This window comes from Hippopotamus amphibius, chromosome 14 (genome assembly GCF_030028045.1).
Source record: "Hippopotamus amphibius kiboko isolate mHipAmp2 chromosome 14, mHipAmp2.hap2, whole genome shotgun sequence".
Classification (NCBI taxonomy): Eukaryota; Metazoa; Chordata; class Mammalia; order Artiodactyla; family Hippopotamidae; genus Hippopotamus; species Hippopotamus amphibius.
Window position 1 is genome coordinate 55,152,686 of NC_080199.1, and position 24,866 is coordinate 55,177,551.

A 24,866-nucleotide genomic window follows, 5' to 3' on the forward strand; every position below is an offset into this window, starting at 1 on the left:
GCCTCCCATTCACCCTATCCCCAGCTATGAGGATAGAGTACTGCCTTGCCACAAAATGTGAGTGAGACCTAACAGATACGAAACTACAATGAGAAAATGAATCAGACCTACAGGTCATCCATACTCTCTGTTTTTATAACAGCTTAGACTGTCAAGAATCTTAGTCATAGAACACTTTTCTCCTGTCTCAGAACTGTATTTATAGTAAGTGAACTTACTTATAAATACAACTATTCCATAATTCCTTCATGAACATTAATTTTCTCTCTCTGTTAGATTATAAAGTCTTTGAAGTTAATGATGTCTTTTAGTTTTTGTATTCCCATGGTATCTATTTATTCTAGAAACAGAATAGATACTAAATATATACATATTAATTTATTCTCTCAGCAGCTGCCCTAAACCACCAAAAGTAAAGTAATCATGGGGATGTGAGAAGAGAAATTTTCTAATAAAGTAATAAAGAAAAAAAAAGAAAAAGAAAAAAAAACAAAACCACAAAAATCAAACCAAACCACTAGTGCTGTAATTTCAGGAATTCTGCTGTGGCAAAAGCAGCAAGAGGTGGAGTTGGGCTCTCCTAAATTACCATTTGACCCAGCTTCACAGATTATCAGCCTTCAGTACAGTTAAATTTGTAGCATGGTAAACTCAGATGTCAATGTTTTATACAGGAATTTGAAAGGTAAGGACCAAAATTCTCAGTGCAATTACAAATACTTCCCATAAAAATAATCAAATGGAAATTCCCTGTGATAAATAATTTCTCAAAGTTTTCATTAAAAACTTAAGAAAAAGGTAAATAAACCAAACTTCTTCATAGAAAAATTGTATTTACAACTCCATTCAAAAGCAGTTTTTAAAACCAAACAATATAACACTGAAATTGAGAAATCTATGTTCACCCAAAGTTGCCACATCTAATAAATTATTAACAGAATACTGCATCAAAAATAAGACAATAACCCAAGATATCCCATTAACAATTTCTCCACTCTGACAACTAGGTAGAATTAATCTATCTAGTAGCAAATGATACTTCATTCCCTTTCAGCATATCTGAAATCCTTAAGGACAAAAGTGATAAAATATGATCTTCATTCTTCATTAGACTCTTAGAACACTTGAAGGAAAATAATTTCTAAAGCACAAAGAGGTAAAGAGGTATAATCTTTTAAAAAGATGTACTCAGTGTTCAAAATTCAAGAATGCAATATTAATACACAATGGGCGTTAGGTGAATATACACAATACAGTGATAGCAAATTAATTTATTTAGTACTTTTTCCATTCCATATCATCAGGAGGATTGATTTCAACTTTCCTTTTACCTACATCAGACCAGTTGGTACTCAAAACTGTACCACCAGACTCCATCTGCAATAAGAAATAAAAATAGATTACTTCTTGACCCATATAATCAAATAAGAATATTTTTCTAAAAATGTTCCAAGCATAGAGTCCCAAATATAAGCTATGTTTGGCTCAATACACACAAGACAATATTTTGGTTTAACCTTAGGCTTTCCAAATAAGTTACTATATTTTGTAAAAATCTGAAAAGGAAACTCTAGTTAGGTAGGAGGACCATGTCATCCACAACCACTGCACCATGTCTCCCTGCTAATCAGCATAGAGGTATATGTGGAAAAACTACCTTCAGATGAAAATAAAATTGGCTCCCAAAGAAAATTATGATGTAATCTATTCTGATGAGCATAGTAAAGACTTTTTGCAAAGTAAGCTCCTTCTAGTTGGACAGAACTCTAAGAGCCCCTTCTTAATGTCTGTGCCAAATATATGCTGGAATTATTTTTAAACCAAGGTAGACACACACAGATACATAAAGTTAGCATCTCAGTAAAGAACTGGTCATCTATTTACTACCCACTGAATATAACACCCACCAACAACCCTAGCATATTCATAAATACAAGAAAAAAATAAAGCTCTGGATATTTGTTAATGCAATAAAAATTCATTGCTTTGGATCACATCAAAGAACAGTAATTGTTAACATCTAAACATTTAAAAATAATCAGCTGTGTTACTGGTGAATGTATAAAGTTACATATGCTATCATTACACTAGAGCCTCAAAATAACCCCAATGTCCCACAATCTCTGTCAAGCTCCTTTCCATGGGTTCCTTTGCACGGGATGCTCTTCTCCACCCCAGTTCTTTTCATATCTTTAGTTATCCTCCGAACATGACATGTTACCATCTCTCTGTGGCCTTCTTTGACCCTAGTCAGGACTCTAGCTACTCTTTTAGGATTTGTCTTCCATGTGAGCGGAATTACTATTAATATAAACTGTATTACACTGCACTGTTAACATCTTAAAGATCTGCTTCTTACACCTGCTTCCCGCCCTTCGCTCCAAACTAAAGCTGAGAGTTCCTAAAAAGCAAGAAGCATATTTTTACCAATACTTATATCCTACATCTAAGTACAGTGACCTGGCACACAGTAGGCTTCAAACAAAATACTGAATAAAATGGGACAAGTCTATATAATAAGCTACTCCTACGAGAACTGAAGGAAGGAGATTTAATTTATAATCTGATCATATCTGCTGATGACACTTATCTTCCCCTTTCTTCCTACAGACTGCAGTGCGACTGAACACTCCCCTGATTATTCTCTACATGTTGGTTTTTTTGCCCAATTAGACTGAAAGATCACAGATGAGACAGTCTTTCTTTGTATAGGCAGACCTCACTTTATTGTGCTTCACTTTACTGCACTTTGCGGATACTGCGTTTTTTACAAATTGAAAATGTGCTCACTTCATGTCTGTCACATTTTGATAATTCTCATATTTCAAACTTTTTCACTGTTATATTTCTTACGGGGATCTGTGATCAATGATCTCTGATGTTACTACTGCAAAAAACTCTGACTTGCTGAAGACAGATGATAGAGCTAGCATATTTTAGCAATAAAGTATTTTTAAATTAAAGTACATGCATTGTTTTTTAGGCATAATATTGTACACTCAAGAGACTACAGAATAGTGTAAACATAACTTTCACATGTAGTGGGAAACCAAAAAAGTGTGACTCACTTTATTGCACAATTTGCTTTATGATGGTAGTCTAGAACCAAACCCGCAGTTCTCCAAGGTATGCCTGTATTTCCACAAGGACAGAAACAAGCCCTTGGTATGTTCCAGGCCACTACTGCCAAAGAGATGGCTTGTTTTATTATGCATGTGTATGGTTCAATCACAATTAGCAAAGTATCTGTATGTAAATGGATAACAGATTCTATATCTTTGAAATTTCACACACTATTTTGCCCAGCAAGCTCTTAAAAATCAATACTGAAACTGATTTCTGGGAATTCCCTAGTGGTCCAGTGGTTAGGACTCCAAATGTCCACTGCAGGGGGCACTGACTGGGATCAAAGCTGTGTGGCATGGCAAAAAAAAACCAAACCAAACCAAAAAAAAAACCAACTGGGGCTTCCCTGGTGGCACAGTGGTTAAGAATCTACCTGCCAAGGCAGGGGACACGGGTTTGAGCCCTGGTCCATGAAGATCCCAGATGCTGAGGAGCAACTAAGCCTGTGTGCCACAACTACTGAGCATGCAAGCCACAACTATTGAGCCCACATGCTGCAACTACTGAAGCCTGCGTGCCTAGAGCCTGTGCTCCACAAGAGAAGCTACCACAATGAGAAGCCAGCACACCGCAACACAGAGTAGCCCCCACTCGTCTCAACTAGAGAAGGTCCATGTGCAGCAACGAAGACTCAACTCAGCCAATAAATAAATAAATAAATAAATTAATTAAAAAAAAAAAAAAAAAACCCAAAAAAATCCAAACAAACTGTTTTCTCCTTTTGGAGGCATTAAGTAAAGGTACTTTTTCCTAGTCTTCCTACTAAGTACAACAAAAAACCTTGTATGTTATATAAATAACAAATATAAAAAGACTCTGAAAGGTGAAGAGAAGAAGAGAAATCACCTAGGGACCTTGGGACCCAAGGAATAACATGATAGTGAGTTCTTTGGGTTGTCTTTTTGCCTCATTTTCCCTGAAAGTTGGAACTGAAGAAGCTGGAAATGCCAAAGGGTGGGGGAAAAAAAAGCCCCAAGAAAAGCGTGATTCCTCTAGCTGAAGGACAAAGGCAAACAGGAAGACAAAAAACTTTTAGAAGACAATAATCACTCCAGCTAAACACCACAGTGTGGTCCCATCCCTACCCAGGCCAGCAATAGCTGAGTGAAGAGCCTAGACTTCCACCCATGCTATGCTATCACAAACTGGCCTCCTCTGTTGCCTGTGGTGTCAGTGGAAACCATACGGGGAGGTGGAACTCCTACCTATTCCCAACAGTGACAAACAGATGCCCTGGAGTGTCAATGGAGGTAGAGTAGGGTACCTGGATTTCTATCTCCACCTGGCAATAGTGAGGTAGTGACTTCCTTTCCTTTGCAGAGTGGTTGTTAGAAAAAGCCACCTAAGACAGAGGGTTTAAATAAGATCCAGAATCTCATAACATGAAAAATGTCCAGGTTTCAACTGAGTATCACTTGGCACGGGTGAAAAATACCAAGAACCAGGAAGATTTCATATTATATGTTTAAAAAAAGAAGACAGAGACTTCCCTGGTGGTCCAGTGGTTAAGACTCTGCACTCCCAATGCTGGGGGCCTGGGTTCGATCCCTGATCAGGGAACTAGATCCCACATGCCACCAACTAAAAGATCCCACATGCTGCAACTAAAGATCCCACATGCTGCAACTAAAGATCCCACATGCTGCAACAAATATCTCACACGCCACAACTAAGACCCAGTGCAGCCAAATAAATAAATAAATACTTAAAAAGAGAAGACAATCAATAGGTGTTAACATAGAGATGACAAAGATGTTAAAATTATCTGGTACATTTTTACAGCAGTCATGGTAAAAATGTTTCAACAAGAATTATGAACCAGTTTGAAACAAATGAAAAAATAGAAAACCTCAGAAAAGAAACAGAAGATATAATGAAGAAACAAATGAAAGTTTTAGAACTGAAAAATACAACTGAAATAAAAAGGTCAGTGAACAGGCTCAAGAATAGAATAGAGAGGATGAAGAAAAAGAAATCAGTGAACTGGAAAACAGAACAATACAAATCACCCAATCTGAATGACAGAAAGAAAACAGAGACAAAATGAAGAGTCTCGGGAATGTGCAGTACCATAGCAAAATATTCAATACTTGTGTCATCAGGTTCCAGGAGGAAGAAAAAAAAAGAAGGCTGGTCTGAAAGAGTACTCAAAGATATAATGAATGAAAATATCCCCAATTTGGTAAAAGACATAAACCTACAGATACAAGAAACTAAGCAAATCCCAATCAGTATAAATCCAAAGAAATCCTTGCCAATACAGAGGATTTCTCATGGATCGATCTACCCTGAAAAAATGCCCAAAGGAAGTTCTCTAAACAGAAAAGAACAAAAAATGCAAACTTGAAAATCAGAAAGGAAGAAAGAAAGATCACAATATAGGTAAATACAATAGTCTGCTTTTCCTCTTAAGTTTTCTAAATTATTATACTGTATGAAGTGGTTTCTAAATGTATGCAGAAGAAATATTTAAGAAAATTATATTACTAATGAGGAAAAGTAAAGAGACATAAAGGGAGGTAAAGTTTCTACACGTCATTCAGTGTCAAAAAAACGACACCAGTAGACTATGATAAGCTACGTATAATATAGCTAATATAAAATCTAGAGCAACCTTTAAAAATGCTATACGAAGATGACACACTAAAAAATACTATAGGTAAATCAAGATGAAATTCTAAAAAATGTTCAAGTACCCATAGGAAGCAGGAAAAACAAAAACAGAAACAAAACACAGAACAAACAGAAAACTTATGTGGTAGACAAAAGTAAGTCCTAATGTACCAATAATTACATTAAATGTTAAGTGTTCCAAATGCATCAATTAAGAGACTGGCAGAGTAAATTAAAAAAAACATGACCCAACTACATGCTGTCTAAAAGAAACTTACGTTAAATATGACTTAGGCATCTGAAAAAGAATGAATATATGTATATGTATAACTGAATCACTTTGCTCTACACCTGAAACTAATACAACATTGTAAATCAACTACATTCCAATAAAAGTTTTTGAAAATTAAAATGTAAAAAAATGACTTAAGCAGGTTAAAAGGATGGAACAAGATATATCATGCAAAAATTAACCAGACATAAGAATCAGCTATATTAATACCAGAGCAAAGAAAATTATCAGAGCTACAGAATGACATTATATGATAAAAAGGCCAATCCACCATGAAAATATAGCAATCCTAAGTGCATATTAACCAAACAACAGAGCTGCAAAATACGTGAAGCAAAAATTGACAGAATTTAAAGGAGAAATCAATAAATCCACGATTATTGCTTAAGACCCCTTCTCTCAACAATCAATAGGACAGCAAGACAGAAAATCAACCAGGACTATAAAAAATATTCAACAAGAATTATCAATCAACAGGATCTGATATTTACAGAACACTCCATTCAACAAAAGCAAAATATACATACATTCTTTTCAAGTGGAATATATACTTAGGATAAGAAGTCTCAAGTGAAATCAAAGTACATACTAAATTGAGTAAAAATGAAAATGTAACATCAAAATTTGTAGGAGACAGCTAAAATTCTTCTGAGAGGGAAATTTATAGCATAAACACATATAACAGTAAAAAGGAAAAGTGTCAAATCAATAATCTAAACTCACATCTGAAGAACCTATTAAAAAAAGAATGGCACAATAAACCCAAAGCAAGCATAAGGAAGAAAATAATTAAAAGCATAAATAAATGAAATTTAGAACAAAAAAACAGAAGGAAAAATTTAAGAGTAACAAAAAGCTGACTCTTTGCAAAAAGGAAAAAAGTCAATAAAACTGAACTGACAAACTGTAGCAAGGCAAAGGGAAAAAAAAAAAAAATAAGACACAAATTACCATTATAGGAATGCAACAGGTTATCACCACAGACCCTGCAGACATCAGAAGGGTAAGAAGGGAACCCTATCAACACTAACAACTTAAAGAAAATGGGCCAATTCCTTAAAAACAAACTACCACAAGTCACTCCATATGAAACAGATAATCTGAACAGTCCTATAAGCTATTAGGATAATGAAATTCATAATTTAAAATCTCCCCAAAAAGAAGTATCAAGGCCTAAACTGCTTCATTGGTTTAAAGAATCTTTAAAGACAAATTAACAGAAATTCTACAAATCCCCTCCCCACAAAAAAGAAGAGGATGAGCACTTCCCAATTCATTCCATGAAATATTACCCTGATAACAAAACCAGAAAAAGACAGCACCAAAATAGAATACTGTAGACCAATATCCCTCATAAATATAGACACGAAAATGCTTAAAGTATCTGAAAAAAGAATTGAATAATATATGAAAAGAATTACACACTATGACCAAGTAGGGTTTATCCCAGGGATGCAAAGCTGGTTCAACAGTAGAAATCATATTAATCACATAAAATCACCAATTTAAGGAGTTAAAGAAAAAAAATCACCTAATCATATTGATCAATGCAGAAAAAGCATTTGACAAGTCGACAGCCCATTCACGATAAAAATCTTAGAAAAATAGAAATAGAGTCAAACTTTCTTAACTTGATAAGCATCTACAAAAACCTACAGCTAACATCATACTTAACGGTGAAAGACTAAATGTTTTCCCTTAAGATGGGGAACGAGGCATGGATGTCTACTCTCACCCATCTTATTCAACACAGTGCTGGAAGTTCTAGCCAACGTAGTAGAGCAATAAAAGGAGATAAAGACCACACATAAAGGATAGGAAGAAATTAAATTGTCCATATTTGAAGATACAATTGTCTACAAAAAAAATCATAAGGAATCTACCCAAAAAATCTCCTAAAACCAATAGGTGAGTTCAACAAGGTCAGAGAATAAAAGATAAACATTAAACACAAAACAAACAAAAAAACTCTGTATTTCCAGATACTAGTAAGAAACACATGGATACCAAAATTAAATATATATACCATTTACAATCATTCAAAAAAAACCAACCAAATACTTATGTATACCTAGTAAAACACACACTGGATTTATATGCTGAAAACTGCACAATGCTGATGAAACAAATCAAAGAAGATCTAAATAAATGGAGTTGGAAGCTTCAACACAGTAAAGATGTCAATTTCTCCAAAATGATATACAGTTCAACACAATTCCTAACAGGATTTTCTCCATGTTAGACAAACTATTCTAAAATTTATATGGAAAGGCAAAGGAACTAAAATATCTAAAACAATTTGGAAAATGAAGAATCAAGTAGGAGGGAACGAATCCACCCAACTTCAAGACTTGAATAGCTACAGTAATTGAGACTGTGGTGTTAACAGAGGGATAGACGTGCAGAACAATGGAACAGGGACCCCAGAAATAGACTCATGCTAATATGTTCAAATGATTTTTGAGAAAGATGAAAGGCAATTCAATGAAGGAAAGAACACATTTTCAGCAAATGGTGCTGGACCAACTGAACATATACAGGCCAGAAAAAAAAGGGAGGGGGGCAGGGGAGGGAAGAACCTCAACCTACATCTCATACTTTACATAAAAATTAACTCAAAATGGATCATGGACCTAGATGTAGAAAGTAAAACTATAAAACTTTTATTAAAAGGAAGAACACAGCCGAAAATCTTTGGGATCTAGGACTAAAGCAAAGAGTTCTTACTTGACACCAGAAGCACGATCCATAAAAGGAAAATTGATAAATTGGACTTCATCAAAATTAAACTTAGGCTCTGCAAAAGATTGTTAAGAAAACGAAAAAACAAGCTACAGACTAGGAGAAAATATCTGCAAACTACATATCTGACAGACTTGCTAGATTAGTGGCTGCAAGGGGCTAAGGAAGGGTAGGAATGAAACGTGTGAGTATGGCTATAAAATGACAACAATGAGGGAACCCAGTGGCAACAGAAACGTTCTCTATCTTAACTGTCAATATCACGGTTGTAATACTATAATTTTGCAAGATGTTTCTACTGGAGAAAACTGTAAAGGATATAAGGGATCTCTCTGTTTCACTTGTTCCAAGCGGACGTGAATCTACAATTATCCCAAAATAAAATGTTTAATTAAAAAAAATTAAGGCAATAGTGAAAAACAATCATGATCAGTTACCACTCGGTAACTTATGTGGAATATCTGAGCCGCAAACAAACTTATTACCTATATATTAATTTTAATTATTAAATATTAACTTTAACTTTCTACTGTAAATATAAATGCCTTAAAAGAAGACAGTGACATTTCCAGAGCTACAGGTAAAAGTCAAATGATTACAGCTTCAAGCAAAATCTACATGGTTCTACCGTGATGACTTGTCATTAAAAATCTCAGAACTTGAGGCCTAATTCAAGTGGTATTCATGCCCTGGCGAAAAGCCTGAATTTTCTTAATAGAGAAATTATTAACAAACCAATGAAAAATTAACATGCACCTTCTACTTGCCAAACACTGTTCTGGAAGTTGCCCTTCTACAGTTATCATCTGACACTGAGGCTATACATGACAGGAGAACATAAACAACGGAAGCTCACTCAACTACTGTGATAAATCCCACTAGAATAACTCCATATCCCCCACTACAGCCTTGGTATTTCTTAAGCCTTCCAAGTTCTAACTCACTGATGGAAAAGTTTATTTGGAATATACCATTTGTTTCTCACCTCCTCCACAAGTTTCCAACTTCCTCAATAATCACACTAAGTTTAAAGCAAGAAGAAATGTTCAAAGTCCATTCAAAATGGTCTCCCAACTATAGTACATGCAATCTGATCTCAAATTACATACTTATTTTTTTTTAATTTGTGAAATTTACTACTAGAATAGATTTTCTTAAAGTTTATGTTCTTACAAATGATTTGTTCATGGCACGTTTCACTTCATCAGAACCATCTGAATAGATCTGCTGAAATAATTTGTTTAAAGCTGCATCTCCCTCTAACTTCTCATTCTTTTCTTCTTCTTTGATCTCACCAACCAATTTATCCCAATTTCTTGTATAATGAGATGATGATGGATACAGGTTCTTTACATCTATGGAGTAAAAAAAGACAGAAGTGATTAATCAACATGTATTGATTATGCCAAGCACATGTAACTCTGTGACCATGATGTATACATTATCTTAGCAAACAGTTTGTCATTATATTTCATGTTTGTAATAAATGTCCTTCTGATATACAAATCAATAATTAACATTTATACCTCTAAAAACTGAATCAGCACAATGTAAAATCTGGGAATGTCTTTTGAACAAAATAACTCAAACTTTAAACTTTTGGTACGTTATGCAAAATTAGATTAAAAAATAGATCCTTCAATGTTAATAACAGGAGAAACTGGGTGAGGAGCATACAGAAACTTTTGTTTACAGAAAAGGTGCAAATATAGTACAAACAATTCTAAAACTAGTGAATTTTTTAAAAAGATGCTTCATTAACAAATTTCTCTAAACACTTTTAATAAATGTTAAAAATGTGGCTTCTCTTGAGGTACTTATATCTTTCAGAGTAGAAATAAACTGAAAATAATGCCATGCCATTTGACAGTGAGTTAAGACTCCATCCTCTCCCCACATTAAAAATATTAGATTACTTCAATAGGAGAAAACAATAAAGAATTCCTGAAAGTGGAAAATACTACATGTGATGATCCAGAGGTCAATGCCCACATCATGCACACATCAAAAATAATAATATTTGCAGGGCACACTGGGATAAACAGAGGCTGCTTGCAGCCAGAGAGGCAATCAGCCCAGGGATTCAGGGCACTGCCAAGGCTTCCCCAAAGACCAAGGGAATCAAGATCTTGGCACACAAATAATTAAAAAGTAACTAACCAGATTATCTAAGAGCTGTAAACAGTTCTGTTCACTATTCAATGGAAATATAATGTAAGCCACAAATTCGAATCACATATGTAACAAAAATTTCTAGTAGCCACATTACTAAAAAGAATCAGGTGAAACACATCCTAGTAATACATTTTATTTAGTCTAATACATCCAAAATAGTATCAGTACCATTTTTCAACATGAAATCAATAAGAATATTAAGATATTTTATATTCTTTTTTTCATACTAAGTCTTCAAAATCTGGTATGTAATTCACATTTACAGCACATCTCAATCCAGATTAGTCATAATCCAAGCGGTCAATAGGTACAAGTGGCTTGCAACTACTACACTGGACAGTACAACTACAGAGCTTTAAAAAAAACCTGATTCAAAATTTCCCTTTGGGTATAACAGGACACATTAATGCTAGTCTAAATGTCCCTCTTTCACTACTGCCTTTCTATATATCCCCTTTCTCAAAATGGCTGAGAAACTACTAATTGTTCATTCTGCTTTTCTATCCTTCTCTTCACCTGTAAACCAACTCTTTCCCTGCTCATCTCACCTACCCCCCGCACCCAACCTCCGCAACAAAACAAAACCACAACACACCACAGTTTTATTCAGGGCAAGCACACTGTTTTTCAAGTTTTATCTACCCTCCCCCAGCAGTAATCTCCTCTATCTTTTCACTAGTGGCCAAGAAAGCAAAAAAATGCATGCCATGGTAAATTAAGAGCCTAGGAAACATGGGTTTAATTAATCCTAAAGCTGATTCGCCAGATGGGAGCACAGTTCTAATCTCCATTTTACAGATAAGAAAGCTGGTCCAGATAGATTAAGCAACTTGCCCTTATCTGCAGTCTCCAGCTTGTCAAAAATCTGACAAGCATATTAACTCCTTACAAAAATAAAACAGGTCAGGAGGAATAGCATCTTGAATATCCAAGGCACTGAGTTTAGAAAGAGTTTGTAACTATAACACAAAAAAATCTTTAATTTCAGAAAATGTTAACACCTGTAGATGGTAGATGACCTACTGAGAGACAGGTAATGCAACTTACTTGCTTATTCACTATAATACTGATATCAAATAATTGCAAAGACACTCATGTCAGCAGAGACTTCCCACCGTTAGAAAATGCAGCAACAAGCAGTGTCACACATGGGGTAGATGAACCCGACCTAGACTCTGAAGACCTGGATTTAGTCCTGGACAATGAAAATTGCTAGGTAACCTTAGGCAAGTTGCTTAACCTTTCTGAGCCTGTAAAATAGGAAGAACAATACTAGGCTACCTAGTATAAAGGGCTGCTGTTAGAATTAGGTGAGATCCTACATTTAAAGTGTTGCTATTTCTTTTTAAAAATGCTTTAAAGATGCAGAAAACGGACTGGAGGACATGAGGTTGGGGGGGCGGGGGGTGAAGGGGAAGCTGGGATGAAGTGAGAGAGTAGCATAGACATATATATATTACCAACTGTAAAATAGACAGCCAGTGGGAAGCTGCTGTATAACAAAGGGAGATCAACTCGATGATGGATGATGCCTTAGAGGGCTGGGACAGGGAGGGTGGGGGGGAGTCGAGGGAGGGAGGGAATATGGGGATATGTGTATAAATACAGCTGACTGACTTTGGTGTACCTCAAAAACTGGTACAAGAGTGTAAAGCAATTATATTCCAATAAAAAAAATGCTTTAAGCGTTATATAAACCTCAATTCAAAATTCTCTGGGAGTCAGCCCCAAGAGGAGCACATAACATCTTTACTATATCTTTCACATAAAGTGAGAAGCAGAAGCTTAATAGTTTATACACCAACTTGAAGTATTTCAATTCTTATCTATTGGTGTCAATTCCCTGGCCTTGCTAATTATACTGTAGGTTAGTTATGATATTATTGTGCAGGGAACCTGCGTGAAGGGTACATGGGAACTCTATTATTTCTGCAACTTCTATTAGAATCTAAAATTTCATAATAAAATTTAAAAATGAACGATCTGTTGGCTAACTCTGTTTTCTACAAGGTGCCACAAGGAAATTGTATTTCCTGTTACAGAAGAAAGCAGTGAAAAATCTAATGGTAGCTGAAACATAGGGTTACCTCATTTTAGTCATCAAATCAGAGCACTATGTTTAATCAAAAGGAACTTTCTCTCCATTCATTAATGAGGCCATTGTTATAAAATAGTCTTAGATTTGCAGTTCTAAGTGTATCCTGCAGATTAATCACCCCGTCAGAAAAATACCTATGTGCTTATTGCCTATGCTCAGAATTGACCACAGCATAAAGTAGTCTGTCCCTTAAAGGGTTAAGCAATCAACCCTAGTTTTCTACTCTACTCCTAGGTTTGCCTTAGGCAACCTTAGCTGTTTGCCTCCACCTCTTAGAAATATAATGAAATGGGCTAGATGCTTTTCTCTGTGAAGCCCTGAAATTCCAGGAAATTCCAGTTGACAATATTAGGAGAAACAGGAATAAGCAACAGGGTAGGAAGGAAAAGAAGGCAATACATCAGCAGAGTAAACTACTAATTCACTTAAAACACAAAAAGAAAAAATAGGAAAGGCCAACACACAAAAATAAACAACCCCCAATTGATGTCACAAACTGACATGGTAAACAATAAATTCCAATTCCCTCTGGGCTTTTGCTGCCATTCATTTGTATTCTTCTGGAATTTGAGTCGTGAGAACCTTCCTAAGAAATACTTTGTATTCATTACAAGACAATCTTATTATACTCAATGTATCTTATGTTGGGAATATAAATAATGAAAGTAGAAAGAATACTCATTACCATTTAATTTCAACTATATAACACAACATGAATTTAAAGCTCATCAAGGCCAAAAAACAAACCTGCTAGGAACGGTTTGGGGTTAGGCACATCTCCTTGCCCCTCTAGCTTTTCCCACCTCACAGCCTCTGGCTTTTTCATTTTAATTTCAATCTGGAGGAAACACCAAATAAAATCCATTATTCAATGTACAATACACAAAACAGTGAAAAAATGCAATTTCCTTAAGTTATCAATGTTTTATAAAAATTAATAGTGTCCTTGGGACAGTTTCCTTAAACTATACAAAGTTAAATTCGAAGAACTTTGAAACATTTATTTTGTTTCTATTTAAAAGCCACCCTTCAAAAAACAATGTACCTACACACTATAAGCTACAATTAAGAATCTTGAAATTCATATGCTTTTCTTCTTCAAAAGCAATGTTCTCAACCAGCAGTGATTTTGTCCCCCAGGGGATGTTTGGCAATGAATGGAGACACTGCTGGGTCATCACAACGGAGGTGGGGGTGAGGAAAGACTAGGGATGCTACTAAACATCCTATAATATACACAGCAATACCCACGACAAAGAATTATCCAGCCCCAAATTTTAACAGTGCCCATCATTGAGAAACCCTGTTCTAAAAGAATTACTACATCTGTATGTACATTAACCTGTTTTTAGAATAGCAAAATTCATTTCCTTATATAAAAATAATACAAGTGAAACTGAAGGCAGTCATCAGTTAGATCCCTTAAATTGTAACTTGCTTAATAAATAACATCATGTAACCTGTCTTCACTCACTAAGCTCACTTTAATTGTTCTTGCAAATGGCATACCCTCCAAGTTTCATGTAGCCTGGACAGTACAATATCACAAGACTCCTTTAACCACCCCCTTTATATATAAAACACCTCTGACATATGGGTCATTACAGTAATGGTAACTGTTCTTCAGGAACACGGAGCTAATCTTGCCCAGTTCAAACCGGTCAAGATCACTGACCACTCAACTGGCATTCCTCGAGTGTCTTGTGGATGACCTTTGACGTCAGAGGGCAAAAAAACTTTACCCTCAGATCATGCAAATGCCATTTTCTGAACATGCATCCCATGAAAAAGCATGTAACTCAGATATACCTATGCAGAACACTGATGGCTTCATTTCATCATCGTTCCCCACACCTCAGACCACCTTGCTTCTTTATCCCATAAAAATCCCAAGCCCCTCGCCTCTGGAGAGGCGGATATAAGATTTGTTCTCCCCAAGCATATGGACACCAAGTGGGGAAAGCGGGGAGGGTTGTGGGGGATGAACTGGGAGATTGGGATTGCCATATATACATTACTAATAAGAAAAAAAACACCAAATTGTACACTCTAAAAAAATAAAAATTTGTTCTCCCATCTCCTCATTCAGCTGCCTCACGAATAAACCCTTTCTCTTCTGCAAACCTGTGTGTCCCACTGTTTGGCTTGCAGTGCATTGGGTAACTGGCCCTGGTTTGATTAACACAAGTAATGCTAACATTTTTATAATCATTCATTCAATAATCATCAAACACCTACTGTGTGCAATGAATAGTGTTCAGGAATGTGAGGGATTTTGTAAATATTAAAGGCATATCCTTGACCATTCAGTAGCATGGGAAATACTTGAAGCAAGTTACTTAAGAGGCAACTAAATGTTCTAAAAGCTCAGGAGAGATTACACCTGGCTGTGAATAGGAAAGTTTTCAGGGCATCTTAAAGGGCTGTGAGGGGTAGGAGCATTTGCAATGGTGGAAAAAGTAGGTCTCCAAAGGCATAGGGAATTGCCTAAAACTGGAGCCGTGAGGTGTGAAAGGACACAGTGCATCAGGCAGCAGGATCTGTGTTAGAGCAGTGAAAAAATACAGATGGAAAAAAAGATGTAAGCTAGACTATGAAGAGCTTCTGAATGCTAAACTAAGGCCATTTATTAAAATGAAATGTTAAAAGCATCCTAAAAGCATCTTTTACTCTCTAATCAAGGCTGGTCCCCTATAATCTACCTTTAACCCTAACATACACTCACATAGCACTTATATCTACCTGTTTTCCTTATTCAAATAATGCTCTCGCCCCCATTTTTAGCCTAGCAAAAATCAGCATTTATAGTTCTGGTAAACACAGTAAAAATTATTATGCAAATAGTTTAAGAATCAAATTAGAATTTCATATTCTAATGTTTTTTCTAAGAAAAGAATTACTACCTTTGAAAGCAGAAAAAAATCCAAAAGACAGATTTTACAAAAAGAAAAGTCTATTGTATCACACTTTGGTTCTTTCACCCCACTGGGGAAGATGAATCATTTAATTTAGCAACCACTGGTAATCTTTCTACCAACAGCTTTAATGGAGAAAATCCTTAAAATCTGAATTTTAAAGTACTTTAACAGTGGCGCAGTGGTTAGGACTCTGTGCTCCAATGCAGGGCGCCCAGGTTTGATCCCTGGTCAGGGAACTAGATCCCAGATGCATGCTGCAACTAAGGAGCCTGCATGCCGCAACTAAGACCCAGCGCAGCCAAATAAATAAATAAATAAATAAATAAATATTTTTTGAAAATAAAAATAAAATACTTTAAAAAAAACACTAACAGAAACCTGCCAATATTCTGTCAGATATAAAATGATGGTATGGAAGGGATGTGGTTTGAGTATTTTCTTAAGGTGCACTGAAATGTAACAAGAAATGTTTCCATGAGAGAAAAGCATGAAACAAATCTCAACGGAGGGACTTCACTGGTGGTGCAGTGGTTAAGAATCTGCCTGCCAATGCAGGGGACAGGGGTTCAATCCTTGGGCGGGGGAGATCCCACATGCCGTGGAGCAACTAAGCCCATGCACCACAACTACTGAGTCTGTGCACCTAGAGCCCATGCTCTGCAACAAGAGAAGCCACTGCAATAAGCCCGCACACAACGATGGGTAGCCCCCACTCCTCCCACTCGCTGCAACCAGAGAGAGCCTGCACGCAGCAACAATGACCCAACGCAGCCTAAATAAATAACAAAATAATTTTTTTAAAAAATTTCATGGAAAAAGGGCAAAACGATTAGTATTTTTAATGTACTTTACATGTTTAAATTCTACATAAATACATTTAAAAGTGATCTCCAGAATTTGTAAAATGAACTATGATTAACTTTTATAAAGTAAAATGCTACCAATATTTTCTCATACACAGTATTAAGGGAGAGTACTCTGGTTAAGTTGTCACTGCTGAGATATTTATCAAAAAGGGACAGAAATCCAATAGCTGGCAATGACACAGAAACAGTTACTGAAGGGACTATTAATATTATACTAAAATTTAAAACTGCACCCTGCTCCTTTAATTTTCACCTCACAAACAGTCTGTACATCAACACTATCTTTAGCTAACCTCAGCCACAGGGCACCCCGTATTCACACATGTTCCTGTGCTAAGCACCATCTAGGGCTTCCTAGGTGGCGCAGTGGTTAAGAATCCGCCTGACAATGCAGAGGTCACGCGTTCGATCCCAGCTCCAGGAAGATCCCACATGCCACGGAGCAACTAAGCCCGTGTGCCAAAAAAAAATAAAATAAGCACCATCTATAAAAAGTCCCTTGTTTCACCTGAACAGCAGCACACACTAGCACTTGCATCTCTGAAAGCCATTATAACCTGAGTAATTGTACATTATGAACAAAGAGGCCTTTATAAAGCCAAAGTCAAAGCTCTAAGTAACAACCTGCTTCAACTGAGACACGCTGACCTGAACTTGAAATTATACTTAATCCATTCATTTAAAAAGCTGCACATAATAAACCATTTAAAGCCACTTTTTTAAAAGGTAAGGCGGGGGGGGACTAATTTTCTATGAATTCCCTTTTACACTTACTGAACTTTTAATGCTTACATATGCTTTTAAAAATGATTCTGACAGATACTTCTCGAATTACCACCAGTCCAATTTCAGATATTTTTACTGGTACCATTAATCAGCCATTCTATTTTCATTTAAATCAAAACTAATTTAAAAGTTAACTTAAAAAAAAAAGTTAACTTAAGGGCTTCCTAGGTGGCGCAGTGGTTAAGAATCCGCCTGCCAATGCAGGGGACATGGGTTGGATCCCTGCTCCAGGAAGATCCCACATGCCGTGGAGCAACTAAGCCCGTGTGCCACAACTACTGAGCCTGTGCTCTAGAGCCCGTGAGCCACAACTACTGAGCCCATGTGCTACAACTACTGAAGCCCACACACCTAGAGCCTGTGCTCTGCAACAAGAGAAGCCACGACAATGAGGAGCCCGCACACCACAATGGAGAGCAGCCCCCACTCACCGCAACTAAAGAAAGCCCGCACACAGCAACAAAGACCCAACACAGCCAATAAAATAAATTAATTAATTTTTTAAAAATTAACTTAAAACTTTGGTAGTTTGTTTGAATGTTGCTCTCATACGCATAGGGAAGGCTTTCAATGCACCACAATATCCCAAAGCAGTATTCACAAACCACTAATAACAATCCCTGCTGTGCTGGACTGTCAGTTTTCAATACTATATGTACTACCACCCACTTCTAAGGTCTCCTTTGCACAGCAGAGAGTTTATTTTCTTTCAATGAAAGGAACTTGAGGTTTAAAGAAAAGCCATTACTTCTAAAGGGTCACGGTATCCAGACACCGCATTCTTAAAAAAGAGGTAAGTGAACTCCCACTTACTACTACAGGTTGATGGTGAAGGAGTCTTTCCCAGAGATGAGAGCTGTGCAGCTTACTGGCAAACTTTTGAGAACCATCTGGTTCCAGGCTGCAGTCATTAAATAAGTGTTCCCTGGATCTTTAGAATGCAGCTTTTCCAACATTCTCTCACTTGGCTCTTTGCACATTTCATTGCTGTATCAAAACCCTTTGTCCAATATTAGAATAGCTCAGTCTTCCCTCAGGCCAGATGCACATCTACTGTCTTTATTTTTACACTCAAATCACTTCATAATTTTTTTAATGCAAAAGATGGTAATGAATGAAGAGGAACTGAATAAACTTCGCCAAAGTCCTAATAGCTCAGTTCAAATATTTACTGAGTGCATAAGGTCACCATCTCTATTCTTCTTAAAGAACTCCATCAGAAGAGACATTCTCATAAACAAAAAAATCCCAGTATCAATCATCTGTATTGACAGACCTAAGTCTTGGGAAATATCTAATTATCTGGAAGGAAGTACGCCAAAATGTCATCAGTAATGAGACTGAGTGATTACTTTCTCAGCTCCCTTACATTTTTCCAAGTTTTCTATGATATACATTTACTGTTTTTACAACCTGAATAAAAATCTAAATAACCAGGATTAAATAATAATAGCAGTAATATTTATTGAGCACTTAGTACATACCCTGTGTACTAAGTGCTTCATATATATCATCTCACTTAACAGAACAACCCTATAAGAGAACAAACCCACCTATATTTTAGAGATGGGGGAGCCAAGAAATAGAGTAACTTGATGGAACTGTCTCTTACTGCTAGAAGTTTTACTTATTTTATTTCCTCGGAAATAAGCAGAGGTTGAGAACAAGTCAAAGACAGTCAGTTGTGTAATTCAGAAAGAGAACAATCACAAATAGGTGCTACTTGTTGGATGTATGACTAATCTCACTGAGCCTCAGTTTCTCTTGTAAAATGAGATTAACAGAGGGCCTACCTCACTTTGGCTTCTTATGACGATTAAATGAAACCATGTATGAAAACAATATAGCACTGTGTCTGGCAAATAACAACTGAATGGTCTTATGAATAACTTCATCATTGTTACAATTAACTAAAAACACTGCCCAAATTATTTCACATCTCTGGGTTCAGTTTCCATACCTGTAAAAAGGTAATAACAATACCTATACCATGCAGTAACTGTGAGGATTACATGGGATAATACACAGCAATCAAAACAGTTACCTGCTATGTCCACAGGTCAAACAATACAGCACTGGCTAAACACGCTACAGTAAATGCATATGATGAAACACTTTGCTGTAAAACATCTAAGGTCATGAAAAAAATATCCATAATGCATAACTAAGTCTAACAAGACAGCTACAGACAGTATGGACAGTAAAATCTTTTTCTTTTGAAAATATATGTACATTAACAGAAAAGGCAGCAAGAATATACTCTAACAATTTGTGGATGTTAGCAACTAAACAGTTATTAAGAAAAAAAAAAAAAAAACACCTATTACCACATCAAAAAGCCATAACTAAACAATAATCCAAAACCCCACGCACATCTTTGTGTTTAAAAAAAGCAGTAGTATCCTGCCCACACACCTCCAATCCCATTACATCATAATTAAGATTCTTCTACGAATACCAAGAAAAGGGAGTTCAACTCAAGGATGGAAGATGCCTTAGAGGACTGGGACGGGGAGGGTGGGGGGGACTCGAGGGAGGGTGGGGGGGGAGTTGAGGGAGGAAGGGAATACGGGGATATGTGTATAAAAACAGATGATTGAACTTGGTGTACCCCCCAAAAAATAATAAATAAAATTAAAAAAAAAATTTTAGTGGGTTAAGAAGGAAGAATGGGACTATTTGTCTCTAAGACACACATTTTTATTTCCCACAATTTCAGTTAAAAGCCTTCATATTTTATATTGATATAATACAGAAAAATACTTTGACTAAAAACAGGAGCACAAATTTGCCCTTCTACAAGGGCAAATTTACTCCAAAGGATTTTGAGAATTCTAATTTTTTCTTAGAGGGAGTGAATATTAATCTTTAAAATGAATATTTCACAGCATATCTGTTACTGAAGTTATAATCCTGCGACTGTGATGATAGAATATTATCATATTAACAAAATGAAAGAAAATAAACATTATAATCTTTTAATAAAATGGAAATGGATTAATAGGCAGATATGCAAGCTGGTATTCAGTAGAAGGCAGAAATAACTATGAGAGGTACTAAAAAATATGAATTCTGACTAAGAAAAACATATTAGATATTATATTGTAAAATATTTAGTTAAGGGAATTCCCTGGTATTTCAGTCCTTAGGACTCGGCACTTCCACTGTCAAGGCCTGGGTTCAATCCCTGGTTGGGGAACTAAGATCCTGCAAGCTGCACAGCATGACCAAAAAAGAAAAATAAATAAATAAATTTAGTTAAGGAATGCTATTTCAATATTTTAAGGCCACTACCTCTTCCTATTTTCACTGCAAATTATATTTCACTTGAATTAATAACACTTGGTTAATGATTATACAGAAATTAATAACCATTCCTTAATGGTTATACATAAATATGCAACATGCATATTTATTTGAAGGTGGGAAAGAAAACAGGACTTCAAAAGGCAAAGAAACAGCCCTTTTAAACCACAGATTTTACAGAATCACTATTTTCAAGCAGATTTTCCCAAGCAAAATGCACCCTTTTCTCAATCCACAAAAATGATTTAAGACACCTGCAAACATATGAAAAGCTAATTACTATTTTTCCCTTTTAGTGTCATCACTAAATAAGCCTCAGTAACCCAGAGAAAGATTTTATTTTCAGTATTTTAACACTGTCTCCCTCTGCTGTATAAAAAAGAATTCAAACATTTCATCATTTCCCTTAAGATATAATTAAGCACCATTCTTTCCATTTGTCTCTCATAAAACACAGCTTAAAAACTGGCAGTTTAACAAAGTAATATATATTACTTTGGGTTAGGACAATAAAAATAATCATCCTCCAGAATATATCTTTCAAATATAAATTCTTTAGTTCAGAACTTAGAAAAACCTATGAAAAGAAGCATTACTTTACGGAAGTATAAGTACTCTTCCTGGGCCATGATGAACAACTTAGTAATTTATGAACTTAGGGAAGGCCTTTAAAGTTCATGAACCTCAGTTTCTTTTCACCTGTAAAACTAAGAATGAAAATACTTACCACACCCCACCAACTTCAGAAGGTCAACACCAGAATCCAATTTAAATTCATTTTCTGAACAATTACTGACCACCCACTACACACAGTGCATAGGGCAAGGGCAGCCAAATTTAGCAAACGAAACATACTTATATCTAAAAACTATTTACTGTTTGTGAAGTTAACTGGGCATCCTATACTTTACCCGGTAACCCTACCTGAAGCACATAGACAAATAAGACAGCTTCTTATTTTCAGAAGACTTACTAAGAGTAAAGGAAATAAATGAGTATATATAAACAAACTACTATACAGGGAAGGAAAGTAGTTACGTAACATTTAAACAAAGGAGCAAGGGGCAAAAAAGGCACCTTGGGAACACAGTAAGAGAGGCTGGAGAGTGGTTAGAATCAATAGGCACTCACGAGACTCAAAGGAGAATAAAGAATAAGATACGGCACTGCTTAGTTAAATCCTCAATTCCAGCCACACAGACTTGCATATTCACCAACCACACTATTTCATTATACAAGGTGGCTCAGCTAACACAGGTTTGTAAGTTATTTGCCATCTATTCACACAAATCAATTTACATTTAAATTACTTCAAAAAGACATGCATTAACAATCTCTCAATAAAAAGATGCACAAAAATGCCAAACTCCTAATTTTCTGACCTCTCTCTTCCTCTCAAATCTACTTATAGTTTTGTGCTTGATTATTTTACCCAATATTATTTTATTAAACAAATTCTACCCAGTGTGGATGGGGCCAGTAAGACTAAACTCTTTGTAGTATGTCACCCTTTTTCTCACCTTCTATTGTCCAAGCAACTGTTTCCTATCTCTGCCTCCTAAGTAAACAGCTTTGTACTTTATACTCTTCAAACAGACAAGTGAGTAGATCATTTTTAACTAGATGCAAAAACTACTGCTTCTTTACTTTGCACTTTCTGTTCCAACCCTCTGCAGGTGTCCTCTTCTTCCTGCAGGGCCAGTTAGCATTCTTCATGACACAGGCCAATTTTGAGTCTATTCTATGATAGGAAAATTCAGACAAACTAAAAGTTAAATAAAACACTACGTTGCAGGACATGTATAAAAAAATGTAGTAATGGAAAAAATCTATTTGTATCATTCTTTCTCATTAACTCATCATATACCCTCATACAATCTTACAGATGAAAGGATTTCAGAGTTCACAGTCCATGTCCCTCTCATTTTTATAGATGCTGAAAATCTTTTTTTTTTTTTTGGGGGGGTACACCAGGTCCAATCAACTGTTTCTATACACACATCCCCATATTCCCTCCCCTCCCTGACGCCCCCCACCCACCCCCCGCCCCAGTCCTCCAAGGCATCTTCCATCCTCGAGCTGGACTCCCTCTGCTATATAACAACTTCCCACTGACTATTTTACAGTTGGTAGTATATATATGTCCGTGCCACTCTCTCGCCTCTTCTCAGCTTCCCCTTCACCCCCCGCCCCCTCCCATACCTCGAGTTCTCCAGTCCATTCTCTGTATCTGCTTCCTTGTTCTTGTCACTGAGTTCATCAGTACCATTTTTAGATTCCGTATATGTGAGTTAGCATACAATATTTGTCCTTCTCTTTCTGACTTACTTCACTATGTATGACAGATTGTAGTTCTATCCACCTCATTACATATAGCTCCATCTCATCCCTTTTTATAGCTGAGTAATATTCCATTGTATATATATGCCACATCTTCTGTATCCATTCATTTGTTGATGGGCATTTAGGTTGCTTCCATGTCCTGGCTATTGTAAAGAGTGCTTAGATGCTGAAAATCTTGTCTCCTATGTGTGACTAGTCTAAATTCACAGGGCAAGTGCTCGCTTCGGCAGCACATATACTAAATTCACAGGGCAAGCAAAGAACCGGAGTCAGATTATTTTTGACTTTCAGTTCAGCATTTTTCTTGTTAAATTACACTTTTACCTACTCTTACTATATCTTTTGACTGGTAGCTGATATACTCCATGAATTATAATTCTATTGCATATTTTCACTTCTTTTTGAAAATATAAAAAAATCTAAAAATTAGTTACTCAAACTGCAATTTAAATTATTCATTAATCCCTCATAACAAAGTAACCTAAAATTCAGCTTAACAAAACGAGAACGGATTCTTCAATAGTCTGTATTTTTAACTGCATAAGGAAGTGTGAAAGAAGTATCTGTATATCACAACAGACCAAACTGACAAGTTCAAGACATGAGATACTATCAGTACCAAATCTTAAAAAGATGCCGATCACTGTATCTTTTGTGAAAACCTCTTTATTGAGAAGTAGTATACCTATCTTAATAAGCACAAGAACACTGTTGAGGTTAGATTTTTATACTCCATTTTCCTAAAATTTGGGAAGGTAGAAAAACCTGTTACTCAAAAATTATTGTTCTTATTTAATTTAAAGATATGTGGCTAGAAGGACCTATAAGCTTACAACTACAGGGGTAATTAGTTGACTAATGTTTCTATACTTTGAAAAGATTAACACTGACAACCCTTTTTAATTGTCTTACCTTTGTTGACAGTACTTTAAATGTGCTCTGTTCTGGTATTATAGGATGAAGAAGTCTCAGCTTCAAATTGTAATCCTCTCCAGAAGGAAGTATCACCAAGGCAGACAACTAATGAACACAAAATTAGCAGCACATTTTATAAATTTATTTAAAGAAGGGTAAAGTACTTAAGCTGACCATAATTACAGAACTTCAGTACTGCTGCAGATTATTTTTAAAACTTTATATGGAATATCAGACTTAAGAATCTCAAAATAATTCTTCTGTAAAATCTAGTAGCCTTCACATAAATTCTCATATACATAATTAAATACCAGAACAGAGTATCGTTCATAACACATACTGAACATTTAAATCTCAAGAGCAAAATAATACAGTAAGTATGTAACAAAAAAGTATTCATGTGCAAAACATCTAGTTCTACCATGAACTCTCTCAGATATCTATCACAAGGTTTTCTACTAAATGCTAAGAAACCAAGTGATTAAAAGTCATACTCATTTAATATGGTTAGTAAATTCTGAGATGTATAAATTGCAACAAATAAGCAGACCTTTTTCATGAAGTATACCACACAAATGTGTAACCAAAGCATGTATCTTACTAGTGTCTTTTATACTTAACCAAGTTCTGCTTTAAATTCCAAATCTAAAGAAAGAGAAAACAATGCACATCTAGCTATATAACCT

The 24,866-nt window shown here is 35.8% G+C and overlaps 1 protein-coding gene across 2 annotated transcripts in view; it reads right to left on the reverse strand.

The window, feature by feature from the left end:
* Window positions 1–1,233: 1,233 nt before the first annotated feature.
* SUGT1 (SGT1 homolog, MIS12 kinetochore complex assembly cochaperone) overlaps window positions 1,234–24,866 on the reverse strand; it is a 38,310-nt gene continuing 14,677 nt past the window's right edge. Inside the window, exons 10-14 of one of the 2 annotated variants that reach the window (XM_057707861.1) lie at window positions 24,178–24,285; window positions 13,794–13,884; window positions 9,947–10,128; window positions 3,069–3,132; window positions 1,234–1,377 (exon numbers count right to left, since the gene is read on the reverse strand). In XM_057707861.1, coding sequence (XP_057563844.1) covers window positions 3,100–3,132; window positions 9,947–10,128; window positions 13,794–13,884; window positions 24,178–24,285 — 414 coding nt within the window. In that variant the 3' untranslated portion in view covers window positions 1,234–1,377; window positions 3,069–3,099. The remainder of the gene's footprint in view (window positions 1,378–3,068; window positions 3,133–9,946; window positions 10,129–13,793; window positions 13,885–24,177; window positions 24,286–24,866) is intronic. The other variant, XM_057707860.1, reaches the window with a different exon arrangement.